The sequence below is a fragment of the Cervus canadensis genome, chromosome 3, assembly GCF_019320065.1.
Source record: "Cervus canadensis isolate Bull #8, Minnesota chromosome 3, ASM1932006v1, whole genome shotgun sequence".
NCBI classification, from domain to species: Eukaryota; Metazoa; Chordata; class Mammalia; order Artiodactyla; family Cervidae; genus Cervus; species Cervus canadensis.
The window spans coordinates 99,657,319-99,684,350 of record NC_057388.1 but is presented as its reverse complement, the minus strand read 5'-3'; the positions used below and the strand labels follow the sequence as shown (position 1 = coordinate 99,684,350).

General features: G+C 41.9%; 1 protein-coding gene across 3 annotated transcripts in view; it reads right to left on the bottom strand.

Annotated features, from left to right (window-relative positions):
* Window positions 1–27,032, bottom strand: part of MGAM (maltase-glucoamylase) — a 199,588-nt gene that overhangs the window by 138,609 nt on the left and 33,947 nt on the right. For all 3 annotated transcript variants that reach the window (XM_043463909.1, XM_043463910.1, XM_043463908.1), the window contains exons 9-25: window positions 22,735–22,847; window positions 22,305–22,430; window positions 21,271–21,402; window positions 21,004–21,120; window positions 19,832–19,945; window positions 18,253–18,337; window positions 16,784–16,901; window positions 15,487–15,658; window positions 14,079–14,195; window positions 12,253–12,407; window positions 9,978–10,062; window positions 9,166–9,222; window positions 8,508–8,632; window positions 5,343–5,431; window positions 4,114–4,163; window positions 3,526–3,693; window positions 701–853 (exon numbers count right to left, since the gene is read on the bottom strand). In XM_043463909.1, coding sequence (XP_043319844.1) covers window positions 701–853; window positions 3,526–3,693; window positions 4,114–4,163; window positions 5,343–5,431; window positions 8,508–8,632; window positions 9,166–9,222; window positions 9,978–10,062; window positions 12,253–12,407; window positions 14,079–14,195; window positions 15,487–15,658; window positions 16,784–16,901; window positions 18,253–18,337; window positions 19,832–19,945; window positions 21,004–21,120; window positions 21,271–21,402; window positions 22,305–22,430; window positions 22,735–22,847 — 1,976 coding nt within the window. The remainder of the gene's footprint in view (window positions 1–700; window positions 854–3,525; window positions 3,694–4,113; window positions 4,164–5,342; window positions 5,432–8,507; window positions 8,633–9,165; window positions 9,223–9,977; window positions 10,063–12,252; window positions 12,408–14,078; window positions 14,196–15,486; window positions 15,659–16,783; window positions 16,902–18,252; window positions 18,338–19,831; window positions 19,946–21,003; window positions 21,121–21,270; window positions 21,403–22,304; window positions 22,431–22,734; window positions 22,848–27,032) is intronic.

The following is a 27,032-nucleotide window of genomic DNA, read 5'->3' as shown; positions in this document are numbered from 1 at the left end:
CATAGGATCCAGCAATCCCACTCCTGGTCATACATCCAGATAAAACTAAAATTCAAAATATACATGTACCCCAAAGTTTATAGCTGCACTATTGGCAATAGCCAAGACATGGTAACAATTTAAAGGTCCACAGAAAGATAAATGGAAGAAGAAGATGTGATATATAGACACAGTGGAATACTACTCCGCCCTAAAAAAGAATGAAATAATGCCATTTGCAGCAACATGAGATTATCAGGATTTGCAGGAACTAGAGATTATCATACTTAGCGAAGTAAGTCAGAAAGAGAAAGACAAATACCACAAAGACAGATATCACTTATACATGGAACCTAAAACATGACACAAATGAGCCTATCTACAAAATAGAAACAGACTCACAGATGTAGAGATCAGACTCAGGGTTGCCAAGGAGAGGTGGGGGAGGGGTGGGAATTTGGGGTTAATAGATGCAAACTATTATATAGGAAATGGATAAATGACCAGGTCCTACTGTATAGCAAAGGGAACTATATTCAATACCTTGTGATAAACCATAATGGAAAAGGATATTTAAAAGATTGCTATATATTAATATATGTATAACATAATCATTTTACTGTACAGTAGAAATTAATACAATATGGTAAATCCACTATGATTCAATTTAAAGCAAAGTGTAGAGGATTTTCATGTATATTAACACCGTCAGCATGGTTACCTCCCAGGTACAACCACGGGCAATGCAGTTTTCTGCAGAAACACCAGACTCATCAGGATAACAGTCTATTTTTTCTTCATCCCTTATCTTCACATCCCACTCCACAGTGTATGTTCCTCCCAGAACAAGATCAATTTCTGTGATAAGGGCCACCTGTAGGAATGGGGAAATATCAAGCAAATATATCCTCAGGACAAAGACCTTGCAAGGTATGCAATTTTTTCAGGAAAGAAAATAAAAATCAGAGCAGTCTGTCAACAATCCAAGTGACATAGCACTGGAGCTTCCATGAAGAGAGAGATGGGGAGGGCAGGGAGCTGGCCAATAACCACGGGGAAAATGGTGAAATTCTATCAGAATCTTGTATGTAACATTTTGAAAAGAATCAGGTCAACTGCAACCTCCTATAATCGCCCTTTCCTCTCCTCCCTGACTCCTCTTCCTCTCCCTTCTTTTGTCAGGAAGACTCTCTTCTGCAGTCCCCTTGTAGCACAGCACACGCAAGCACATGGTGTCATCCTCAGTTGAGCCCATGTTCTTGCCCTCCGTCCCCCAAACCAGTATTCCCCACAGGTCTGGAGTGGGGGCAAAAACAGAGAAATAAGAATCATATGGCCTGGGTTCTCCCCTCCATCCCACTGAGGAAACTTGGACAGATTCTTTCAAATTCCGTGGGTCTCAGTTTACCAGTTGCAAAATTGATAAGTAGACAAAATCATATCTCCTTCCATTTTTAATATCCTAGTCTCTTCACTGGTCCAAGCCCAGAGCCTCAAAACTTGAAACTTTCTTTGAGTTCCATTCACTAATTCAAATATTTAATTTTTTCTATGTGTGTGTGTTTTTTTTTTCTGGTTGTCTCCTTGTAAAATAGTAACTTCCATAGTGAAAGTTCTCATTTGTCTACAGTCATATAATCTCATGCTAAGGATTATCATCCTTCCAGTCTCTCCCCAGTCTACGTTCATCTCACATTTCCCTATACCTCAAAAAGCACCACAGAACAACACTCTCACAATGGCGCATATTGATTCAAGGATCAATAGGAGACCCTTTGAGAATTAGATCACATCCTTCTTAGTTTGGCACCTAAGACCCTCCAAAAGCTGACCACAAGTTAATCTGTCCAAACGAGGCCCTCTTCCAGACGTGGGTCCTGCCTATTCCAGTTATACAGACTCCCAGGCTAACAAAAGACTTTTCTTAGTCCCAGGATTGGCTTATTCTAATACCCCAACCTTGACTGCTTTACCTACGCCAATGGCCTTCCTAGGATAGTGGTGCCCATTTGTGAAACAGACTTCTAGCCACCTGCCCAATGGAAATTCCCTTCCTACTACTTCAGTTTGGAACACCGAACTTCCCAGATAAAAACTATTTTTTTTTTAATCCATGCAACACAGCTGCAGCCATTCATAGCTGAGGGCCAGTCCACCGGAAGTGGCTGGCCAAGGGATTCTTTCTTGATTTAAGGGCCTACTCCGCCCTTTCTTTCATTGTCACCTTTCTCTTTTCCTTCCAGCTCCTTCTTCTTTGTTTATTTTTTTTCCTCTAACAAGGCTAGAGTGACTGGAATTAAGCCACCACTTCCAATCACAAAAGAAGAAAAGAACTCAACACTGACAACCCTGAGGCACTGAACCAATGCCGGAAACTGAGCACTTCTTAAACTCTCAATACCATTAGGGGAAAAAATTCCACTTTGTTTAAACTACCAGTTTGCTGAGTTTCCTGTTACTTGCAGCTGAACAAATCTCTACACAGATGTACCGCCTTTAAGGTCCAACTCTAGACCTAATGCCACCAAAGCTTTTGCTCAATGACTCCATTAAGCTTTGAACATGAAACCAGGCAGAATATAAGTTAACATTTTCTAAAGGCAGGATTGGGTTGCCTGTCCACCACCTAAATTCAAATAATAAAAGAATTCTTTTGGTTGTATATTTATTAATCTAGTTATCAAACTGGTAATCAGTTTATTTTCATATGAGCATCTTACAAAGGACTTGCACTTTGCTGCACACATAAACAGTCATATAATACTTTATTTCTAACTTTATAATGTATGCATCCTCAGTGTATGTTGTTAGGACAAAATGTCCAATGATACCAATATATCATCTTTAGTAGAAGACAAAATTTACTTATTTTTCTCCAAATTTGGAAGGTTCCTCACAAACCATGATGACCCTGCTGCTCCCTATCCCAGATTATCTGGAACACCTGTAGCAAACAGTGTTGGGGAAAAGGATCCCTCCCTCATAATGATAAAATTTCAGAGGAATTGATAATAACCTATTCAAGAACATCATCTCATTAAAAGTGATGAAAAATTCTTTTATTATTATCACCTAACCAAGTAAGTAGCATTAGCTAAGCTTATCAAATTCATTGACTTAAATTATTTCCTAAGAATGTGTTGGAGTGAGAATCTAGCTCTATAGAGTCAAAAAAAAAAAAAAGAAGAAAAGCACCTGAAATTTTAAATTAATGGGAATCCCACCTCAACCCTTCTAGCATCAATCAACCAGCAGTTTTCAGACCCAGTTTTCCTCTAATCCTGTACCCCAGACTCCTGTCTTTGTTCTTCTTCTGTTCCAGGCAGAGAGGACAGAAGACTGAGGGGCAGATAAGGGAAAAAAGAGGAAAGGACCAGTTTACTTCCCCCCAGGATCTCAGCAGCCTCCTTGTTCATCCCAGCTCTGGCTCCCTCTTTTATTTGTTTCTATCCTAACCCTCTGACTTCCCCACTTCTGACTTCAGTGTGCCCTGGTCCTTTAGAAACCAATGCAACCTTGGCAAGAAGGAACATCTAAGCTATTTACCTGTAGGTTAGAATCGTAAGTGACATTCGGAGAAACTTCAATTGGAACACCATTCTGTTTCACTGCAATGCTGTTAGGCTTCTGGGTTCCAAGGATTTTAATTTCTTTAAATGCTAAATTATTGGGGTCTGTGTAGGTTGATTGCAAAATCTTAACCTCCAGGCGGTTCTGCAAAACAATTAAACACAAATATCTGCCTTGAATACACAGATTCTCAAGTCACTCAAAGAGTCTATCCTAGACCAGCTACCCAAATGGCCCTGAATGCTTCTTAGTTGTCTCTAATATGTGCTCAAATACAAACTTATTTTTCCCCTGAAGCGGGGAGGAGGAGGGTGAAAGAAACACATACACACACGAAGGAATTTTTTGAAAATTCATTTAAAAAGACTGACTGCTTTGATTTACCTGTATCATTGCCTTTTTTTACTAACATAGATAATCCAATTATTGGACATTAAGTCATAAACAGAAATGTGTCCCCCTATTGTCATAAATGAAGCTACAATTACACATATACACAAACAGATAGGAGCTAATCATCAGACCAAAGCTCACACTTAAGATTCATAAAAATATACTACTCACTTGGGTGACGGAGAACTCACATAACAGATAAACGTTGTTGGCCACAGTATCTGAAAGAGAGACATGGGCAAGTCAGACTTTGGCTTGCCCAATACAGAAAAACGGATTTCATTCCGGTGCTCCTTGAAGCTGTTACAGGGAAGAAGAAAACCTGACTACGTGTTGAATCTGTTTCTTTTACTTTAACCTCTGTTTCCCATTGCTTTTGTTCACTAAAAAGATACTGTCTATACATAATGGCCTGCCTCAGGGATCCCTGCCCCTACCCCTGAATGTTAAACCAAAGTGCCTTTGTTCAGGAAGACATCCTTACCCTATCTGCCTGTGAACAGCTGCAGGAAGGAAGAAATTAACATACCCCCTCTCCGAGACTGGCCGTTCCAGGGGATAAGTGCAAGACTTAGGACCTTTTGACTTCTTCACCTCCTCCCTCTAATCTATAAAAGAACCTGACATCCAGACCTTGATATGTGGTTATTTTGAGATATTAGTCTGCCATCTTCTCCGTGTGCCAATTTTCTGAATAAAGTCCTTATTCTTTGCCTCAACACCTTGTCTCCAATTTAATGACCTGTCATGTGGCGAGCAGAGCAAGCTTGGACTCAGTAACAGAGCTTCACGTTGAGGATGACAGATTATAGATAAGAGTTTCCAAGGCTGAGCCACTGTTTTCTCTTTTCCTCCCTACCTTAACCTTGGAAAGGTTCCCTCCCAAGTGCTTCCAAAGCATATGCCTCCAGTGAATCTGCTTCCTAAGCTTGAGCCACAAGAGTTCTTAGTGTACTAGAGACAGGCAAATGAGCTGAGAAGTAGGGATAGATGCAGGTGTGCTAGAAAAGTGTCTCCTCACCACTTCACTAGCATGGGCATGTTTTACATGTCATCCATGCTTTTCATAAGCCTTTGGGGTGAAGGAAAATGCACTGAAGGGCAGAAACAGCCTTGGAAACATATTTCAGGGGCCAACTGACAATCAAATGAGAGCCTATATATACAATATAGCTGGCCAGTGGGAGAATTCTAAGAGGTGGAGGGGAGTTTTCCTTCCATCCAAGGAAAACATCTACCATTCTTTCATCTACCGCTATTCCTAAACTGCACAACCAAAGCCAGACTTCTTCTCTTGAGTGATTAACGCTACAGTGCCTGGTGAGATGTCTCCCACCACTGAATGAGCTGCAGGAGAAACTCAAAAGATGCAGGTCTGGAAACCCCAATGTGAAGCTCACCTTTCGTTTCCCCGTCATCCCAGAAAAGTTCGCCTTTTGCTTCTTTGTTCTCATCCAGGGCAATAATTAGACTGAGAGGGTTCCGTCGACTGCAGGAAACAAGATTTATGTGAGAGGCAAAGACTTGGGGCTCAAAGAATTTTGCTAAATGAGCTGTGAAGGATTCCATCAGATTTCAAGTGGGAAAGGTTCCTAGCAGCAGATGGCTCTGCTCATCTTCAGGCACAAAGGCAAAATCTACAGGGGCATCATTTTCCAGAATCACGAGTGTCACAGGAGACAGAAATACCCCAAACATTAGCGACAAACATCTATGTAGGAGGCAAGAATTTAATCACCGGAATTGCTACAGTAGCTACAATAAAAGTTGTTAATGCTGTTATTATTTTGAATACAGACTATTAGAAGAGAAATCCTAGATGATAACTGGTTCAGTCTAATCATTTTATAGCTGATACATGCAGGGGAAGCATTTACTGAAGTCAGAAGGACATATTTTTTCCCTGCCTAAGAACCACGTTGACTCAGAAACCAAGAAAATACAATAGAATCCATCTGTATGAGGGCAATTTTCCTAATCTGATTATTTATTTTCAGTTCATTTTGAGACAGAAAAAGGAAACATTCTAATTATTTGCTACATAACTTAGAACAGCAGTCCTCAACCATTTTGGCACCAGGGACCAATTTTATGGAAGACAACATTTCCATGGACCAGGAGTGAGACAGGCGGTTTTGGGATGATTCAAGCACATTATATTTACTGTGTACTTTATTTTTATTGCTACTACATCAGCTCCACCTCAGATCATCAGGCATTAGATCATGGAGATTGGGGACCCCAACTTAGAAAATGAAATACGAGAAACCACTCAAAAGATGCTGAAATATATGGACATAGAGACAGAGAAAGGAAGAGAAACTGCATTTGAAATCTCTCCCTATTTCATCCTCCCCTAAACCACCTCCCAATTTCTGGCTCCTGTTGCACCCCTTACATCCCCTATTGTATTCTTTCACAGTTCAGCCTTCCACAGTGCCCTGTGCAAGCCAGATTCCATTATCAACAAAGTCACCTGCTCTCATTTAACACACATGTACTGAGTAGCTTTCAATGCTAGGAAGTCCAAGAGATACAAGACCAAACAGACCACAGCTCCACTAATGACCTTAAATATTATAAGAAAGATTAAACATATTTACCAAATAATCAAAGCAGAAAGTTGAGTGGCACAAAAGTTAAAATCCTTACAGGAGTCCATACTGATACTTCTAGCAGCATGGTGGCCTAGATATCCTGGAGGATGCCGTATACTCTGAAGGCATACGTGCATGCTTAGTTGCTCAGTCATGTCCAACTCTTTGTGACCCCATGGACTATAGCCTGCCAGGCTCCTCTGTCCATGGGATTTCCCAGGCTAGAATACTGGAGTGGGTTGCCATTTCCTACTCCAGGGGATCTTCCTGATCCAGAGATCGAACTCACATCTCCTGCAATCTCCAGCATTGGCAGGCAGATTCTTTACCACTGGGCCACCTGGGAAGCCAATAGCCTGAAGGACTCATCCACTAAAATTCTACTTGGCTCTAGATAAATTAGACACCTGATCCTTAAAGGGTGCTAATGTGAAACCCAAAGTGACAGCAACCCTGGTTTGCAACCAAAAAGAAGGCTAATCATCTCTCAAAGAATGAGACCTACAATTGGATCCTTGCAGTCACTGCATTTGAAAAACAAAAAAAATTACTAAACACATAAGGCAACTAGCCAGCATGAAAGATAGATGGCAAAAGCAACTAATGAGATTTATTAGCAGAGTCTACTAAGAATTTTAGAGGATAGAAATCTCAGTTGCAAATTATAAAGTAACTATGATTGAAATACTTTACAATGTTAAGAAGGGAAAAAAATTAGCTAAGCAGCAAGAAAGTATAAATAATAAGCAGAAAGCTGCAAGTAGCAGCACTCCCTCTGCTGGAGTTTAGGGGGAGGATTTCTCACAGAAGAAATCTGAGTTTAATTTGAAAGATCATTAAGAATGTATCAGGCAAAGAATGTTGAGAAGGACAATAAATAGAGAAGCCCAAAGGCTGGGAAAGAGACGAGTATGTTTGGAGAATAACAAGATTTTTGGCATTGCTAGTCTAAAAGTGTGTAGCAAGATGTGTCAGGAGACACGTTTGTTAACTTGAAACCAGATTATGTGGCCTTCAACACTCTGCTAATGACAGATTTTGGAATTTAACCTGGGAAGCAATAAATTAAGATCCTCATTTTGGAAAGACAGTTTTGGTATCAGTATGCAGAACAGCATAAAGCTGAATAAAGAAAAAGAAAGCAGGTGGTACTGGGTGTATAAATATTTTCCATCAGTATTACAAAGTCAAAATTTGAAAAATTATGGTAGGAAGGAAGGTTCAAAAGAAACGGATTCCTAACCTCCAAAAAATTCCCTGTCTATTAAAAGCTAATAAGCTAATAATTTAGAGACATGAATACAAATATGCGCCTCCTTAGTATCAGATGGAATGTATTGTTTGAGAATCGAAATCATCAAGGAGAAAGTAGTGACATGAAGGAGATTTGAACTGCACAGGAAGTAATTTTTGAACGCTGTTTTGCATCACAAGAAATGGCTCATGGGAAGAAAGGAACAGGAAACTGAAATTATAGGGGAGTGGAAATGGACCCAAATCCCTAGAAATGTGGTGTCAGGAGCATAGCACAGTGGAATGATGGTCCAATTAAGGCAGGTGGGGTGATCAACAGACCTCCTTTAGCTGGAATTGAGATGTTCCCCAAAACATGAGACTTTCAGGGCTAAAACTGAAATGGTCCTAGGGAAACTAGAAAGGTTCACCACCGCAAACGTCAGTATGTTTCGAGGAGAAAGTCAGAGGGGTTAAGGAAGGACAGGGATCTGGGTCTTTCAAAATCCATCTGGATGCAGCTCAAAATCACAGCTTCTCCAGAAGAGGCCAAGGGAAATCTAGGGACAGAATTTGATGGCCTCACACACATACACACATGAGCACACAAATGCCCTTCCTCCCCACAGTCCATGCAATGCATCAGCCTCTTCTACATGGACAACAGATGGGAACAGAAATGACCAGGTTTGTCAGCCTCCCCCTCTTATAAGGAAACCCTTGGCCGCACTGTACCTGGCCACCGTGGTCGTGGCTGGCTGCTGTGTGGGGAAGATGTAGCCTCCTCGCAGGTGAAGTCCAATTTTGTCTCCAGGAAGTTCCATCTCCACTTTTTGCTTCCTCCATCTCACTTGGCCCCCCTGAGGCACACAGACAACTCAAATACGTTGGCATGCACAGGTCACCTCTTAACCCCATGCTGACTTGCCTACATCTGTCTCCTTCTCCCACCTAGCTGAATTGCTGTCTAGCCAGGCAATCAAACAAGAAAAGGGAAAGAATTTAAGAGCGAGAGTTTCTGGAATCTGTTGAGGGCTTGGGGGAATACAATGTCTTGCTGAGGCTATTTGACGTACATGGTGGGAACTGACCATGCTAAATAAGAAACTGACTCAAATCCAGGCTCAAATTGTCTACTGGCCCCAGTGTTTGCCCATGAGACATTCTACTTCCATCAATATTTTATTGCTGAATAAAGTACATGGAAGTATCTTTTTCATATTTCATCAGGACTGATGTGAAGTGACCTAGGCTCACTTTATTGACTCTGCTGTGAAACTACTACTGGAAGCACGGCAGGAACATTCCTCAGTACATGGATAGATGTTTCTCTCCGGCTAGAGGTGTCCTGTCTATGCAGCTTGAAGAGTGGAGAAAAGTCAAAGCTACTTACAGTCTCATAGTCATACCAGACAGCATCAGGCATGTATGCGGTCACTTTCTCTGCACCCTGAAATTAAAACAAAATCTTGTCATTCATGGCCCAGCCTCTGAAGGAGAAAAAAATGGATTTCTTAGCATTCCCTAGGGAACTTCTTAAACATGTACTGAGAATGCATACATGGCCTTTCTTTTCTCTGTTATCAACTCGTGATTTTCTTCTAATAGAGGTGATAACTTGGCAACTCAAAGAAAAATCCCAGGTGGAACCACATTAGGAAGAAGAATACTGAAAACACGTTGCGATAAGAAAACAGTTCCAGGTTTACACTGTATACTGCATTTAACCTTCCCAATAGTCCCCAATGATACGGGCTATTATCTCACTTCACAGCTGAGAAACTAGCATGTCATTTCCCCCGGATGTCACTGGTGCCAAGTGGCAGAAGTGACAACAGACACCCAGGTCAGCCTGACCTTAGAATGAGTGCTAGGGCACTGCTCCATCCTGTCTCTCCATCACGGAGCAAGTTACGATCTGCCAGGCGAGTCTGACAATGCACAGGACCATTCTTGATCCCAGAGTCACCCGGAGATGCTTCTACACTGATTGGAAACTTGGTCAAGGACAAAAGACTCCTAGAGACAAAAATGTGTACCCATCTTCCCCAAACTCCAGCACACTGCCTTTAAGGCTGCCCCAGCCACAGATGTTGGAAAGGGTTTGGGAATAGGAAGAAGATACACGGTTGCAAGAAGAGAGGAGTTTGGAGTTAGCAGGAACAAAAGCAGAGATGCCCATGGTTACTCTGTGGGAACACTTGCCTCATCCAGGACTGGAGTAATGAGGAGGCCGGGCCCCCATAAAAACTGTTGGTATACATCCCAGGTGTTGCTGTCCTGGTAGAACCTAGACACAGAGAAATCTTCCCTGAGATTTGGGCCAGGCTCTCCCCCAAGCCTGTCTAAAACCTGCTGGCTCCCTGCCTGAGGCAAATTCTCCCAATCATTTTGTGACCCCTATTCAATCCTTAACCCTCCCCCCACTTCTGCAGGCAGACCCAATTTTCCAACCTCTGTACCCTTCTATGCTTCCCCCAATTTGGAAAGAAATTACTATTTCAGTACTTGTGCTGGGCAGATTCCAGGATATAATTCTATTTGCCATATCTCCCTTCAAAAATAAAATAAGCTAGATATTTGAAAACTTCAGCTGACTATCCAAAAAGAATTGGATCTGATCACTCCAAAATGGAGTGGATCCAATCACTCCAAATTGGATCTGGCTCCCTCCAAAAAAAAAAAAAACAATTAAAAACTTTACTCTTTTCTCTTTTAGGATACCTGCGTTTTAATATGGAATTCCAGGAGATAGCAAAACCTTACCCACAAGAATATATATATTTTAATAATATAATGCCTGAGGGCCTAAAATGTCAGAAACATAAGGGAATTAACTGTGTTTTGATTTTGACAAGAAAAAAGTCTCTTTATTTGTAGAGTGTAAAATTATTCTGTTAATTTTAATAAATGAGACCTAGATTCTGTTTTTCTTTTTATGTGATGTGACCAATATAGACCACAAAGATGTCCCCATTGATTACCAGCAAGTATATCCTCCAATATCCAGGTACTTGGCTTTCAGAACATCTGTGCCCAAAACTGTTAGAATGAATCACTTAGAAGCCAATCAATAAAACTGGTTGAATTCTATGTCCAAACTGAAGCTTTGATGTAATTAACAGCAAACACTAGTTCAACCTAATATCTCTATTTTTGTGGGTCGCTTTAGTCGTGTCCGACTCTTTGCCACCCTGTGGACTGTAGCCCGCCAGGCTCCTCTGTCCATGCAATTCTCCAGGCAAAAACACTGGAGTGGGTTGCCATGCCCTCCTCCAGGGGATCTTCCTGAATCAGGGAATGAACCCGAATCTCCCACATCTCCTGTGCTGCAGGCAAATTCTTTACCCACTGAGCTACCTGGGAAGGCCAGTTGAGGCAGGGTCCCCACCTAAACCACAGCCTCTGTCTCAAACTGGCTAGCTCCACATTAGCTTCCCAGCATCATCTCAATCCTCAGTTTGTAAACACAGCTTCCTTCTCCTGATTCTGCTGGGGCCACTCAGGAGAACTCCAACCCCACCACAGAGCTACTCATTCTGCAGCCACTAGAGGGCCCCACAGCATCATCTCGGAAGCAAGGACACACCCTCTCCTAGTACAAATCTCTATCCCGCATGTATTTCCTCACAGCTGCTTCCAGCCCAAAAACAGGATTGCCTGAAGACCCCAGAGATACCTGCTGGCTAATCTGTTGAGGCATCAGTTCATACTAAGTGACCAGTTTTAAGAAGAGTCTCTTAGAAGTGCTCTTTGTTAGAGTCAAATTAGATACTCATCGGGTGAAGATAAAAATTCTGATTTCTGGAAATCTTGCATAGTAGTATTCTTATCGGTGTGTAAATGACAGGCTCATTCCTAGAGCCCAGGATGATTCAAACACGTTACATTTATTGTGCACTTTATTTTTATCATTATTACATCAGCTCCACTTCAGATCATCAGGCGTTAGATACCAGAGGTAGGGGACACTTGCTTCCCTTGTGGCTCAGCGGGTGAAGAATCTGCCCACAATGTGGGAGACCTGAGTTCCATCCCCGGGTTGGGAAGATCCCCTGGAGAAGGGAAAGGCTACCCACTCCAGTATTCTGGCCTGGAGAATTCCATGGACTGTATGGTCCACGGGGTCACAAAGACTGGGACATGACTAAGAGACTTTCACTTACAAAGAAGCTAAGGATGAAAGAACTTAAACGATTTGCCTAAGGTATGGAGCTAGTTGGGAAAACAAAGACCCCAACTCCCAACACTTTTAGAACACTTCTTGCTCCCAAAGGGATAAGACTATAACACTTAAATATACCTAAAATAGCATTGATATATAGGCAGTAATAGACTTGCAAATGCCAAATGATTAGTCAAGTTGAAAAAAAATATATCTGATTAACTGGATTGTTTTAATTCCCCCGCTTCCATTTGATGATGCAGTCAGTTTCACCCAGTTGTATTGATAAAATTCCTGTGGACTAGATGAACTTACTCATGCAGAAGGGGCCTGGCCACGGTGTCCCCGCGGCTGTGAGCACGGTAGAAGAGGGTGTAGAGATAGGGCAGTAGGGTATAGCGGATGGTCAGGTAGTGCCTGGAGGAATTCAACAGCAGCGAGTCAGTGCCAAAGGAGGCTGGATCCTGGGCCTGGGAAGAAACAAGAGGTGGTAGTTGTCATCTGGTTTTGATCTTGGAGAAGTGGCAGTAAACAGTGAGTTCCCCGCTCAGGAATTCAAACTGGGTGACCTGAATGAAAACCAGGAATCCTAGCCACTAGACCAGCAAGGGTTAGAGGCAAGAACCAAATTTTCCCAAGCTCTTGCCTCTGTTTGAAAGCAAGAATGTTTCAAGGAGGCAAACCGTAAAAGCAGGTGCAAAGCTTATTATTAGAGACAGCACAAGTGTGAGCGCACACAGAGAAACAGTCTGTTTAGTTAAGACAGAAGCAGGGCAGGGAGGCATACCTGGGTACAAAGGGTGAGGGATACCCCACCACCCCGCCACTCCCCGGATTGAGGAGGGGCTGAGTCAAGAGGTGGTTAAGTCATTTATATGGGGCAGTTCTTCTGGGTCTTTGTTTACCTTTGGCCAACTATCTAGTTTCTTTTTCCACCTCTGACCTGCCCTAGGACCCTCCCCAACATGCATGTGCAACTTTTTCCCAAGATGGGGAAAAAGTCCAGTCCTATGTAGGGCCTTAGCATCACCTATTCTGGGGGGGTACCCCCTCCTTTTTGATCCCCAAGGAGCCTTCCCGCACATGTGCAGTGTTTCCCTTGCCCCAAGGAGGGGAAAGGACCTTGATCTTTTACTCATGCAAGGTTTGACGCCTTGCTGTTCCTGCCATGACAGTTATCTTAAAGTGCCCCAAGTCTGACTATTTACCCTGTTCTTGTTGGTTTTTTTTTTTTTTTTTTCTTTCTATCTCAAAGTGCAAATCGGAGGCTGCAAATACCTAGCCTGTAAATACCGAGCCTAGGTTGTAAATACCTAGCCTGGAGTCCACGTGTCTCCTTCCTCAGAAAATGTAAACAGGAGGCTAGTTATAAATGCCCAGCCTGGAGCCCATCTACCTCCTACCTCAGAAGGATCTGCAGAAATCAGACTCCGTTCATCATAACTAAGAGTTTTATTCCTGCCAGACCTGGAGCTACCTTGCAACTTTGCTTCTGAGCAATAGGGTTGAGAAAAGGGAATTCATTCCACCCAGTAAGTGGCCACTCTTCACCCTGCAATGCCTCCCCCTCGTTCATTCTAGGGGTGCTCTCTCGGCAGTGCATGCTTCCTTAGTTGCTCAGTCATGTCTGACTCTGGAACCCCAGGGCTCCTCTGTCAATGGGATTTTTTTCCAGGCCAAGAATACTGAAGTGGGTTGCCATTTCCTGCTCCAGGGGATCTTCCCGGCCCAGGGATCTGACCGAGTCATGTCTCCTGCATTGGCAGGCGGATTCTTTTCTGCTGAGTCGTTGGGGAAGCTCTGCAGTCTGGGTAGACTACCATTTAAATAACTTTGAAGTATTTCCTTATTTTAATTCAAGATGAGTAACATAGATAACGTGTCTAGAGGTTTGATTGAAAACCTTCACAGACTCGCCATTTCTTTGACTGCTGCAGCAGAAATAGCAGAGGCCACAGCAACAGAGCATTTTAATGGCACATCAGGAGTTCTGGTCAATTGCAAACAATGGTCCCAGTTAGCCTAAGTGAAGCACCAGGGAGGAAGCTGGCTCAACAGATTTCCAGGTAAGGATGCAGGTAGATCCAGTCCTACTGAATGCCAAGTCTGTTTTGATCATATCTCTTGAGAGACTGACTTGCCTTGTAGCCTTGGCCATTGTGATTCCTGGAAAATGGATAGAACGCTCCCAGCTGCATCCACCGTCTGCAGAGCTCTTCAGAAGTATCCAGTAGAAAGCCACATATGTCAGCACCCACCTGGAAGGACACACAGACAGTGACAGCGTGTGGACCTCACTTCCATTGCTGCCCCCTGCTCCTGGGCTTTGCTTTCTACCGGAGACCTGCCAACCGAACTTGGCTGACCTCTTCCTGAGAAGGCGAATGCAGTGTGATGGAACTGGGCCGTGTCCCGCATCCACTCCTTACTCAGGTGACTCCAAATGAGTTACTCAACCCTCTGTGCCTCGGTTTCCTCATTTTATTAAAGTGGGCACTCTAGGGTTTTAGTAAATGAGATGATGTAAGGTAAGTAAAACATGTGACGCACAATAGCTTTTTAGTGAATAATAACTAGAAATACTGTTGATATTATCACTTTGACCACAGCACTGGCAAATTAATTTTCCAATGGCTAAATCTGATCAGGTCATTCAAGTATTCAAAAATTTCCAGGGTCTCCTGCTGCTCATCCCCATGATAACTGGCTCCAACCCACCTCCTTTCCAGCATCATTTCTCATTCCAGTCCTGTGTGCCCATCCTGACAGATACATCAAATGCTCCCTCTTGCTGGTCTTGTTCAAGTTTGATTCTCAGTCTTAAAATGATCTCCCCTAACCATCAGTCTGATAAACATACCCACATTTAAGGTTAAACTCAAGTGCCATCTTCTATATGAAATGACTATTGACTCCTTCCCATGACTCCCCTTGTTTCTTGTTATCTTATTAGAGTTGAAAATTCCCTTTCTGGGGATTTCTTTTAACATTTAAATTATATGTTTCTGTTGGCACTTTTACCCTAGCTTGCCATAATTATGTGTGTGTGCTTGTGTATAAACTTGGGGGGGAGGGAAGGAAAGTTTTTCCATTACTATATTTATGTTTCTCTCCAGGTACATCTAGCTCAATACTTTACTCAGAGTAAAAGCTCAATAAATAGATATGTCGAATTTAACTAAAAGATCCCAAAGCCATCTCTAGGATACTGATAGTGTTGTGCTTCCTCATTTGGGTGTAAAATACACAGATGTGTTTCGTTTGTGAAAATCATCATCTGTAACCTTATGGATATGTGCACTTTTTCATATGTACGTTGTACTTTATTAAAAAAAAAAATTTCCAACGATACCACTTCAAGGTGGTATCAAGGGTCTATTTTATAAGGCAGTACAGGAAAGATTATCATGGTATCAATATCATACTAATGTAGATGAAGCAATGCTCACCAGACACTTAATCCTGGGCCAGAGAGGGCAGGGGAGGGGAGATTTATCATTTGGAAACCGTCTAGAATGAGGCATTCTGGGGACTGGCATGTGGACTCACCATTGGGATACCAAAAAGGTTGAACTCAAGCATGCCAGCGATGGACCATCGAAGATCATTCCAGGTGGCTGCATTGTCTCCTAACCAGTGGGCTGCGAACTTGCCAGAACCCGCAAATGTAGAACGGGTTAAAATGAGGCTTCTCTTCTTGGGGAACACAGTCTTGACAGTTCTAGAAAGGGAGAGAGGGAGTCAGTGTGTGACCTTAGTGAGTCTTAGCCCAGAGGTTAATGTGATGATACTGAAGCTCTCAAGTTAATACCCTACTCTTTTCTTCTAGTTCTCTCCTGTAGGGCTGGATTTGCTATTGGGAGCAGACTGCCCCATTGGGTATGCTTATATTTTGTTTTGTTTTAGACATTTTATGTACTTCATTAATTGGAGAAGGAAATGGCAACCCACTCCAGTGTTCTCGCCTGGAGAATCCCAGGGACGGGGGAGCCTGGTGGGCTGCCGTCTATGGGGTCACACAGAGTTGGACACGACTGAAGTGACTTAGCAGCAGCAGCAGCAGTACTTCATTAACTCCATAAAATCAAATTTCAGTAAAAGGATACTGATCTGGTACCTAAAATCCCAAAGCGTATGAAGTCTGTAAGTTACTTAACCGTCTATACACCAGACTATAGAGTATGGCAGAGAGGAAAATACATGAAACCTTGGACTCATGCAAAAATGAGTCCAAATTTTGCTTTTACAATTTATTAGCTGTTTGACCTTGGTCAGGTTACTTCTCTTTCTTTCTCCCAACTTTTCATTCATGCATGTATTCATTCTTTCTTTCATTATATACATTCCATAAATATTTTTTAGCTTCCTTCTTCCCTATGGGTTTCCCTGATAGCTCAGTTGGTAAAGAATCTGCCTGCAATGCAGGAAACCCCAGTTCAATTCCTGGGTTGGGAAGATCTGCTGGAGAAGGGGTAGGCTACCCACTCCAGTATTCTTGGGTTTCCCTTGTGGTTCATCCGGTAAAGAATCCACCTGCAATGCAGGAGACCTGGGTTCGATCCCTGGGTTGGGAAGATCCCCTGGAGAAGGGAAAGGCTACCCACTCCAGTATTCTGGCCTGGAGAATTTCACGGACTGTATAGTCCATGGGGTTGCAAAGAGTCGGACACGACTGAACGACTTGCACCTTCACTTTCTTCCCTACGTGTCCAGGATTTTCTTCATTCATTCAATAATAACAGCCTTACTGTTATGCCAAGTTATATAAAATAACACAGTAGCACCTGGGTTCTAACAGGACTCAGAATCTGATCGTGTATTGAGCCCACAGCGATGATGGCCTTACTCTGCAGTGGCGATCGCCATGGAGTAGCCGTACAGATTGTGGATGTCGTACTGCCGTCCCCAGTGCTGCACTGCATCCATGCAGATGCTCTTGCTAAACAGGTACCCATCCAGGATTTCTGCGACGAAAGAGCATTCGGCCAATGAGAGCCTGAGCTACACATTCCCCGTTTCTCGACTATCACCAGACATGGCGGCTCCCTGAGCAGGCAATTGTGTGGCCATCCCGGAAGTGGCCATACATCACCCTGCACAATCAGGGCGCTATATACACCCGCAGGAGTTTCTCTGTTATGCAAAACAACTGTGCTGACTTGACACCCACACACATCCTCCCACCTGGGTGCTCATGTGACCAGAAGCAAGCACTTAGAAGTAACTGGGGCCAGTTAGATTTGAATTTAAATCTGAAGTCTGCAGACTTAGCTGAGTGGCCCGAGAACAAAGATGTTTATTAAAAATAAATTTCTCTCCCTTCTCTCCGTTGACCAGATACTGTAAAGGATGATCAACCAACCTATCTTTTATTCATCCAATCTTCTCTGCTCCCTTCACACCACTCTGGTTCAGATCCAAATTACTTTGGATCTTAACTATTGCAATCATTTCCTTAATGGTTTATTTACCTCTGATCTATCAACTTTCTAATTCATATTAGAAGCACACATAATGCCAGATCAATATTTCCAAAACCATTTGACTCCCATATTTCCATTACTAAAATATCAGTAATTTCTATCACCAAAAGAATGAAGCCTCCCATCAAAGTCCCTCACTGTTTGATCTTGACTCATTTGTTCCAATTTCCTATTTTCTCATCAGATTGGAAGTCTTCAAAAGATGCTATAATTCTAGCAGCTTATTCCTTTCTTAATCAAGATACTATTTCTCTGTGAGTCTCTAGTTTTCTTCAAAATACAGTGAATGCTGTGATCCTAGGGCCACACCCTAGGAGATTCTATTGGTCAAAGTTCAATCAGACCTCTCTAGCATTCTATTCACTGACACTGACTTTGTCCTCCCAAGCCATGGGTTCTGGCTTCCTCTCATTCTGTCATCCAAATCTCTTCTTTACTCTCTTGACTTGATCAGATTTGACTTCATCTGAAGACCAAACCTAGCTATCTGGTCTCTCTCTGGTAAGCCCTGACCTGTCTGGGTCCATACTTGAGAGCAAAATGAACTAACCACTAGCCTCTGGTTTCTGTACCATATCTTCTCTAGACTCTCCCCTAGAAACAGCTCAGATGTAAGCAGAAGGACTAGGTTGCCCCTTTTGGAATTTATGCCTTATCTAGGAAAGCAGAGTGTTTTGATTTTCTTCTCTAGTTTACTTTATATAGTACCCACATTTTCCTTCCTCTATGCAATTTATGTACTAAATGCCTCAGCAGGTTGTTCATATCTATCGTTATGAATATAAAATATGAGATATGTGTTGCCACTTTAATCAAACTAATCAACGCTTACTGGGAGTGAATGGGGGATAATTTAGATTGCTCGTGGAACATCCTGAAACTGAGCCATCCACGAAGTTGGCGACTTCATTCATATCCTGCAAGACAAAGAGCAAAAACTATTAAGAAAGAGTAACATTTCCTCATATGTTGTACAGATGGTGTCTTTTTTTTTAAGGACTCAGAGAAATAATTCTATATATTTCTTTTCTAAAGACGTCCTTAGGTTAAAGAGAGAAACAGATGTTCCTGCCCTGTCTTCCCTACCCACTGAAGGCTTTGTGGAGGAGGTTGTTAAAATCCCTTCAAAATGACATGTCTTCAATCATTTAAACTGAAATATTTCTCAAAATATTGGGTTGGTCAAAGGTTCATTTGGGTTTTTCCAGAACATCTTACAGAAAAACCTGAATGAAATTTTTAGCCAACCCAACATTAGGTGAATCATATTTCAATTTATATGATCCCATATAAATCAACTTATATTGATACATTCTCAAAATATGCAAATATAGCTATGAATACACACATTATAAATGCATTTGCATATATAAACATATGTGGAGAGAGTGAGTGAATAAGCAGGTACCCACAGCTGTGCAAGTGAGAGGTCTGTAAAGATGCACACGGAAATACTGACAGTAGATGCCCTTGGTTGATATCGTTTTCGCTCTTCTCATCTGTTTAGCTCTTCTGTTTGCATTTTCTACCTTTCCCTTATAAATAGAAAGAATTTCAAAGCTAACGCTCCCTAAATTGTGTTGAACACCTCCTGCTTTGCATTGGTTTTCATTCACTATTAGCCTATGAGACATTTGTCCTTTCTGTAGCCACAGTTCTGTCCACACCTGAGTACTCCGGCTCTGGTTGGTGTATCCAACTTGTCCGAGTAAAAGAGCCCTGAGCTGGCCACTGAACCGTTCAGGTACTTTGTGACAATGACAATGTCTCCCCTGGTGGCTCAGATGGTAAAGCATCTGCTTGCAATGCAGGAGACCCAGGTTCAGTCCCTGGGTCAGGAAGATCCCGTGGAGGAGGGCATGGTGATCCACTCCAATATTCTTGCCTGGAGAATCCCATAGACAGAAAATCCTGGCAGACTACACTCCATAGAGTTGCACAGAGTCGGACACGACTGAGCCCCTGAGCACGCACAGACTTGGATAGAACTGATTCCTGAGTTTACTTCCGGTTCTAACAATCTGCTTTTGAGTCTGAGCTACATGTCTTGGTAAGATTGTTTGAATAGTAAGAGAGGGAATACTTAGAATTACTGCCACTCTTGCTTTCCTCTCCTCCTCTTGACCCTGTGCTCCATGATTCAGTGACATCGAGATACACAGTCTGAATGTTAGCTGCCTACTCAACAGAATGTTAAGAACTCTAGATAATAATTGAGAACCTACTGTATAGCTCAGGGAAGTTTACTCAGAGCTCTATGATGACCCACATGGGGAGGAAACACAGAAATGAAGGGATGTGTAAGTAGAGCTGATTCACTTTGCTGTACAATAGCAACTAACACAGCACTGTAAAGCAACTACAATAAAAATTAATTTTAGGGAAAGAGAAAAAAAATGTTAAGAACTCACAATCCAGATTCCATCAAATTCTACTTGACTGTGGAAAAGCTCAAATTCATTTGTCCACCAAGCAGTGCACTTAGGGTTGGTGTAATCAGGAAACACAGTTTTTCCAGGCCAGACCTGAAGGAAGAAAAGAAAATAATTAATCAGAGAAAGTTAAATGAATACAGAGTAAAATAGAGTAGAATACTCTACAAAGAATTCATAATATGATTGTGGAAACAGAGCTGCCCAGACACAGGTCATTTTCAATTAAGGATGTGAAGCACTTCAAATACTTAGAATAAACAGGAGTTGTCAACTGACACTTGAAGAAAAGAAGTTATTTTTTAAAAAAATGATTAAATCATTGTTACTGTTCAACTCCCAATCCTGGGAATGATAAATGAGGGAATGGTCATGGTTTAGTCACTAAGTCTGGCCCGACCCTTGAGATCCCATGGACTATAGACCACCAAGCTCCTCTGTCCATGGGATTTCCCAGACAAGAATACTGGAATGGGTTGCCAGTTTCTTCTCCAGGGGGTCTTCCTGACCCAGGGATCAAATCCTGGCCTCCTGCATTGCAGGTGGATTCTTTACTGAATGAGCACAGGGGAAGCAAATGAGGAAGAGTACTGTGTAATTTCAACTGATGCATCACAAGTTGTATGTTCCAACCATCAATCATTCTTTCTATTGTCTTCCTATCCACTTCCTGTCAGACACTATGCACTCAGGTCAGCAGAGATATTAGAAGTGAAGCAGCAGATAATACTTTGATGGAAGAAAAGGACAAATAGAAATTTGAGAATGAACTAATCAAACTTGTCAGATAACAGAAAAATTGAGTAAGAAAAGGAATGAAACAGTTCCACTGGATTTGCCAATTTGAAAATAACTGGTGCCATTTGTCAGAGGAGGGATGGGGGAAAAACTCAGACTGTGGTCAGCTAAAGAGCAAATGGGGAGTGAGGAGGGAAATATTCAGTATCTACATCTATTGTTCAAAGGGACTTTGCTATGTAAGAGCTCAGATGGCTGGTAGGTATTTGGAGATGAAAGCACAAGGGCAAGTCGATCCCCAGCAAATATGATAACTGAAAATGTAAAACAAAACAAATATATACACACACACTCATGCACATATAACACAGCCACAGCACCCCTACCAGCTCCTAGCTTCCCCATTAATTTACCTCCCCAATGAGTGGAGTCACTCCATCCGAAGTATTCACCCATATCTTCATATCTGAACCCCTGTCATACGGGCCGTAGGGATTACTTAGGGAAGAGTTGTTGGAGATGGCAGGATCCTAAGAAGGAGAAAAATACAGTGAGGAACCTAGCTTTAAGCCAGAGGCACTGAAAGGAGATTGGAAATTGGGGATGAGGTGGGGAGAGGAGGCTTCAACGACAAAGAAGAGCAAGGACCTGCTGTGTGGGTATAAGAGGACTGCCCATACCACAATGATGACCAGTTTCTGTCCATTATTGTGTAATTCTTTAACAAACTCAGGGAAGCCCTTGAAAGCTACTGGATCATAAGTGAAGTCCTTTCTTGCGTCCATGTAATCAATATCAGCATGCTGAACATCCTGAAAGAATACACAAGGTCCACAATTTATGGGCCCATCCCTGGAATCAGATTAGCTGCATCACTCTACCTTGTTGTCTGGCCCTCTGGCATTAAAATCCAATCTAACAAACAAACCTCGACAATCACAAAAGAAATCACTAAGGCTGTCAAAACACATCCATTACCTAAATGCTATGTCATCCACAATGAAGAAGGGAAGGGGCTGTGTCTCTCACCTCCTCTCCCTCATTTGACTGTCCCACATTTTGTTTTGTTGCTTCTCTTCTACTTTGAGCCTTCTTTGACATTTACTCTTTCCTAATCTTGCTCTTACAAAAACAGTGGAGTCCAGGATGAAATTGACTCTTGCTCTAGGACCTAAATGTCTGCTTCCAAGTGCATGGAGTAGTGGAGAGATGAGGATTATTCCAGAGAACTTTGGGCTTTTCCCTTTGCATCTCCTGCAAAACCTCACTACTCATTATATAATAGACACATTCAAGTGCAGTCATTTAAAACATAAAAATATGTTATTACATTCATGTACTATACCCTTTCGCTCACTTTAACTAGGAAAATAAATGTCTTGAGAAGTCAAATAAAAAATGCATTATGTGAAATGTTATCAATACAGTAAGCATAAGAAAATTTTACTATTAAAACATGTGGCAAGAAAAATAGAGAAAGAAACAGATTGTCTCCCAACCCCATATTTGTGGTCTCTCAGTACTATTTCCTGCTATAAAGAATCAGTTGCTTTAAAGGAATGGTTGGCCTGACAAAAAAGTCTGGCATTCTGAATATGTAAAAATATTTTTGCTATATATTTTAAAAAAAAAAACAAACTCAGGAGGAGAAAATATAAATAGATGTTCTTATTCCCCAATTCTTTTATTTTTGTAGCATTTTTTGAAATCTTACGTAAGGCAGCTGTGCGGCGCGGTTTCTCTCCACGACTTCTTTCATATTATCTAGGGTTCCATAGTCATAACAACTGAGATGAAAGCCAAGTGCCCAGTATGAGGGTAGGGCTGGCCGTCCAACAAGCTGAAAGAATGATGTAAAATGAAAGTTAGGAAATACTCTGTTTTTAAAAAAAATTTATTCTGAGCATTAGTTTGGGGGCACAAAATATACCCACTTCCCAACACTCTATTTCCTTAATGTTAGATGCTAGTCTATTTTTCCAGCCCCTTTATAAATCATGGACAGTAGGGTCAAATTGTAGTAGCACATTTGTAGCAGCTACTTATAATATTAACAGCATATGTTTATAAGTCACACTTATATTAAATTTCATTTTCTTTGTGCTATTTAGGATTTCCTTAATCATATGATATCATAAGTTTACCTCTAGATATTCTTGAACAACTTGCTCTGGAGTATTCCCCAAGAACACATAGAAGTCGAGAATGCCCCCGATGGTGCGGTAAGTGACAGCCGGGGTGGGCTGGAGGAAAACCTCTTGAAGATTAAAAATGAAGCAAATAAGCATTAGAATTTGTTCTAGAGTTATAATTACAAAGTTTTAGACCAGAAGATCCCTAATCATCTGAACACTAGTGAAGTGATCCTAATACCTCATTTTTGTATAAAAAGGGACAAACTCTGATGGTCAAAGTCCACCCTCACAGCACAAGAGCAGTCAAAGCATTTGTTCTGCAGCAGATTTTCATACTGGCGACTGGAGTATTTTCAGTGTTGTATCAGGATTTCATGAAAAAGCAACCAGTTTTGTGAAGGGGTTCAGAATAAGCCACTGTGGCATAAGAATGATTATAAGTTGAAGATGTTTGAGTTTCTGAAATCCCTCATCAACCTAAACACAAAGCCTCTCATAAGCACACATCCGCTCTCAGACTTCCATGGTGGTCCAGCAGTTAAGACTTTGGTTTCCAATGCACGGGGTGTAAGTTTGACCCCTGATCAGGAAGCTAAGATCCCGTGTGCCTCACAGCCAAAAAACCAAAACATAAAACAGAAACAGTTTGTAACAAATCCAATAAAGACTTTAAAAAGCGTCCACATCAGCAAAATCTTTAAAATTAAAAACTTTCAAGAAAAGAACTTAGTTGTCATAAACCCCCTACCCTAGAGCAAAACTAATGTTCTCTGAGACAATAAATTGGCAGCACACCCAAACAGACATGGCCACTAGAATATCCGACTCCCACTATTCTCCTAAGGATGCTAATCTTTCCAAAAAGTCATTTGTTGTCCCATTAAATGCCCTCTCACTCCTTCAGGGAGCTATTTGCTTCATCCTAAGTAACTGTCTTCCTCTACCTTATTAGGAGCTGCTAGGCTCCTTTGTCCATGGAATTCTTCAGGCAAGAATGCTAGAGTGGTAGCCATTCCCTTTTCCAGGGATCTTCCCAACCCAGGGACCGAACCCAGGTCTCCTGCATTGCAGGCAGATTCTTTACCATCTGAGCCAACAGGGAAACCCATTAGCATGGTATCTAAATTCTAACCCAAATTCTAACCACTCCTTTGAGCTACTTATTGAGCACTCTTGTGCATATGTATGTCATACATGTAAATAAACTCGGTCTTTCTGTTGCTAACCTGTCTTTTGTCAGATTGATTCACAGGCCTCCAAATACCTAACTTAAGAAGACAGAGAAAAAAATTTTCTCCTCAGGCATTCACAACTACAGAACATGCTCTTCCAATCCCATTACCCATTATAACTACGAGAATATAACCCAGCTACACTCACAGAGGTCATAGCCTCAGCAGATCTCATATCAAGCAAGAGCCAAACTAAAACAATGTCAGAGATGATATTGTAAATTCAAAATCTCTCTAAGTCCCCATTGCAATTGTCAAAGATGAAGTCTCCCTATCACCTTGATTTGCATTAGGGATAATGAAACTAGAATACCTCATAACACCAAACACAAAAATAAATTCAAAATGGATTAAAGGCTTAAATGTAAGGCCAGAAACTATAAAGCTCTTAGAAGAAAATATAGGCAGTACACTCCTTGACATAAATCACAGCAAGATCCTCTATGACCCATGTCCTCGGGTAGTGGAAATAAACACAAAAATAAATAAATGAGACCTAATTAAACTTAAAAGTTTTGCACAGCAAAGGAAACTATAAACAAGGTAAAAAGACAACCCTCAGAATGGGAGAAAATAATAGCAAATGAAACAACTGACAAAAGATTAATTTCCAAAACACACAAGCAGCTCATGCAGCTCAATAACAGGAAAACAAAAATCCCAGTCAAAAAGTAGGCTGCTACTGCTGCTGCTAAGTTGATTCAGGTGTGTCTGACTCTTGCGTGACCCCATAGACAGCAGCCCACCAAGCTCCCCTGTCCCTGGGATTCTCCAGGCAAGAATACTGGAGTGGGTTGCCATTTCCTTCTCCAATGCATGAAAGTGAAAAGTGAAAGTGAAGTCGCTCAGTCGTGTCCAACTCTTAGCGACCCCATGGACTGTAGCCCACCAGGCTCCTCCATCCACGGGATTTTCCAGGCAAGAGTACTGGAGTGGGGTGCCATTGCCTTCTCGGCAAAAAGTGGGCAGAAGACCTTAAAAGATATTCCTACAAAGAAGACATAGAGATGGCTAGTAAACACAAGAAAAGATGTTCAATGTCACTCATTATCAGAGAAATGGAAATCAAAACTACAATAAGGAATCACCTCACACTGATCAGAATGGCCATCATCAAAAAATCTATAAACAATAAATGCTGGAGAGGATGTAGAGAAAAGGGAACCCTCCTACACTGTTGGTGCGAATGTAAATTGATCAGCCACTATGGAGAATAGTATGGGGATTCTTTAAAAATCTAGGAATAAAACTACCATATGAGCCAGCAATCCCACTACTGGGCATACGCCCTGAGGAAACCATAACTGAAAAAGACACGTGTATCCCAATGCTCATTGCAGCACTCTTTGCAATAGCTAGAACATGGACGCAACCTGGATGTCGATTGACAGATGAATGGGTAAAGAAGTTGTGGTACATGTTATTGTTATTGTTGTTGTTCATTCGCCAAGTCACGTCTGACTCTTCATGACCCCATGGACGGTGGCACACCAGTCTCGCACCGTCTCCTGGAGTTTGCCCAAGTTCATGTCCATTGAATCAGTGATCCCATCCAACCATCTCAGTAATATTCCTTTGGAATGTTACCAGCCATAAAAAGGAACGTATTTGAGTCAGTTCTAATGAGGGGGGTGAATCTAGAGCCTGTTATACAGAGTGAAGTAAGTCATAAAGAGGAAAAGCAAATATACATTAATGCATATATGTGGAATCTAGAAAGATGGTACTGATGAACCTGTGTGCAACGGAGCAATGGAGATGCAGACAGAGAGAACAGACTCATGGACCCAGTGGGAGGAGAGGTGGAGGAATAGAGTAGCATTGAAATATATACGTTACCATAGGTGAAATAGCTAGCTAGTGGGAATTTGCTGTATGATGCAGGGAGCTCAGCCTGGTGCTCTGTGACTGCTTAGAGCGGAGGGATGGAGTGGGCGGTGGGAGAGAGGTTCAAGGAGGTGGGGACCTACGTACGCCTATGGCTGATTCTTGTTGATATATGGCAGAAACCAACACAACATTGTAAATCAATTATCCTCCAATTAAAAAGGAATAAATTTTTAAAAATCAATCTGATCAGGCTGAGAGGGAAAGGTCACAGGATCCTATATACTCTAAGCTGCTCAACTTGTTTTCTGGTTCCTTTCAGCCACCTGAAACTGCACTTGCATTACCTCAGTCTATTCTTTGACCATCAGGTAGCTTAGAATCATCTAAGATTCGATTAGGTATCTTAGAATCATCTTGTATCACTCGAGTTATTCTCAAACAATCTGGTAAAAATAAATCAGAGCCTAATTTTTCAAATTTCCAATTCTTTGCAAACTGATACTTTTGTAAAATAACACAAAAATGAAACACTAGAAGAAAGGTTCGTGCATGCACTTGGACGCTACAGCAATGTTTCCTTTCAGTTTCTGTATTTATCTTACTGTAGGCCTGAAACAGTCTGTGAACCTTCCACGAACCACACTTGGAGTGGCCCTGATCTAGTCCACTGAGTCTCAGTCGAGAAGACAGTGGGGATCAATATCCTATGCTGACTATCAACTCTGGGATTCTGACACAGCTCCTCTTCCCCTATAGTGATTGAGTCATTGCCCTGGGATTGTATGTGACTGGTGCAAGCAGAAAAATAGTTAAGAATCATTGATCTGGTCTAAAACCTTCAAAGATAAGGGAGTGAGCTGCTTTCTGGAATCCTATGATATTACCATGAGATTTTAAACAATCTGAAAATATTCTGCATGGCCTTCAACACTCACCCCACTTTATCTTGCTAGCCTTGGTGTCTCAATGCAACATTCACTGCTCAGTTGTATCTCCTTGGTTAGGCTCAGCTATTAGAACAATTGGGCTTCCCAGGTGGGTCAATGTTAAAGAATTCACCTGCTAATGCAGGACATGGAAGACATGCAGGTTTGATCCATGAGGTGGGAAGATACCCTGGAGTAGGTAATGGCAACCCACTCCAATATTCTTGCCTGGAAAACCCCATGGAGGAATAAGCCTGGCAGCCTACAGTTTATGGGGTCACAAAGAGTCGGACACAAAGAGCATGCACACACTATAAGA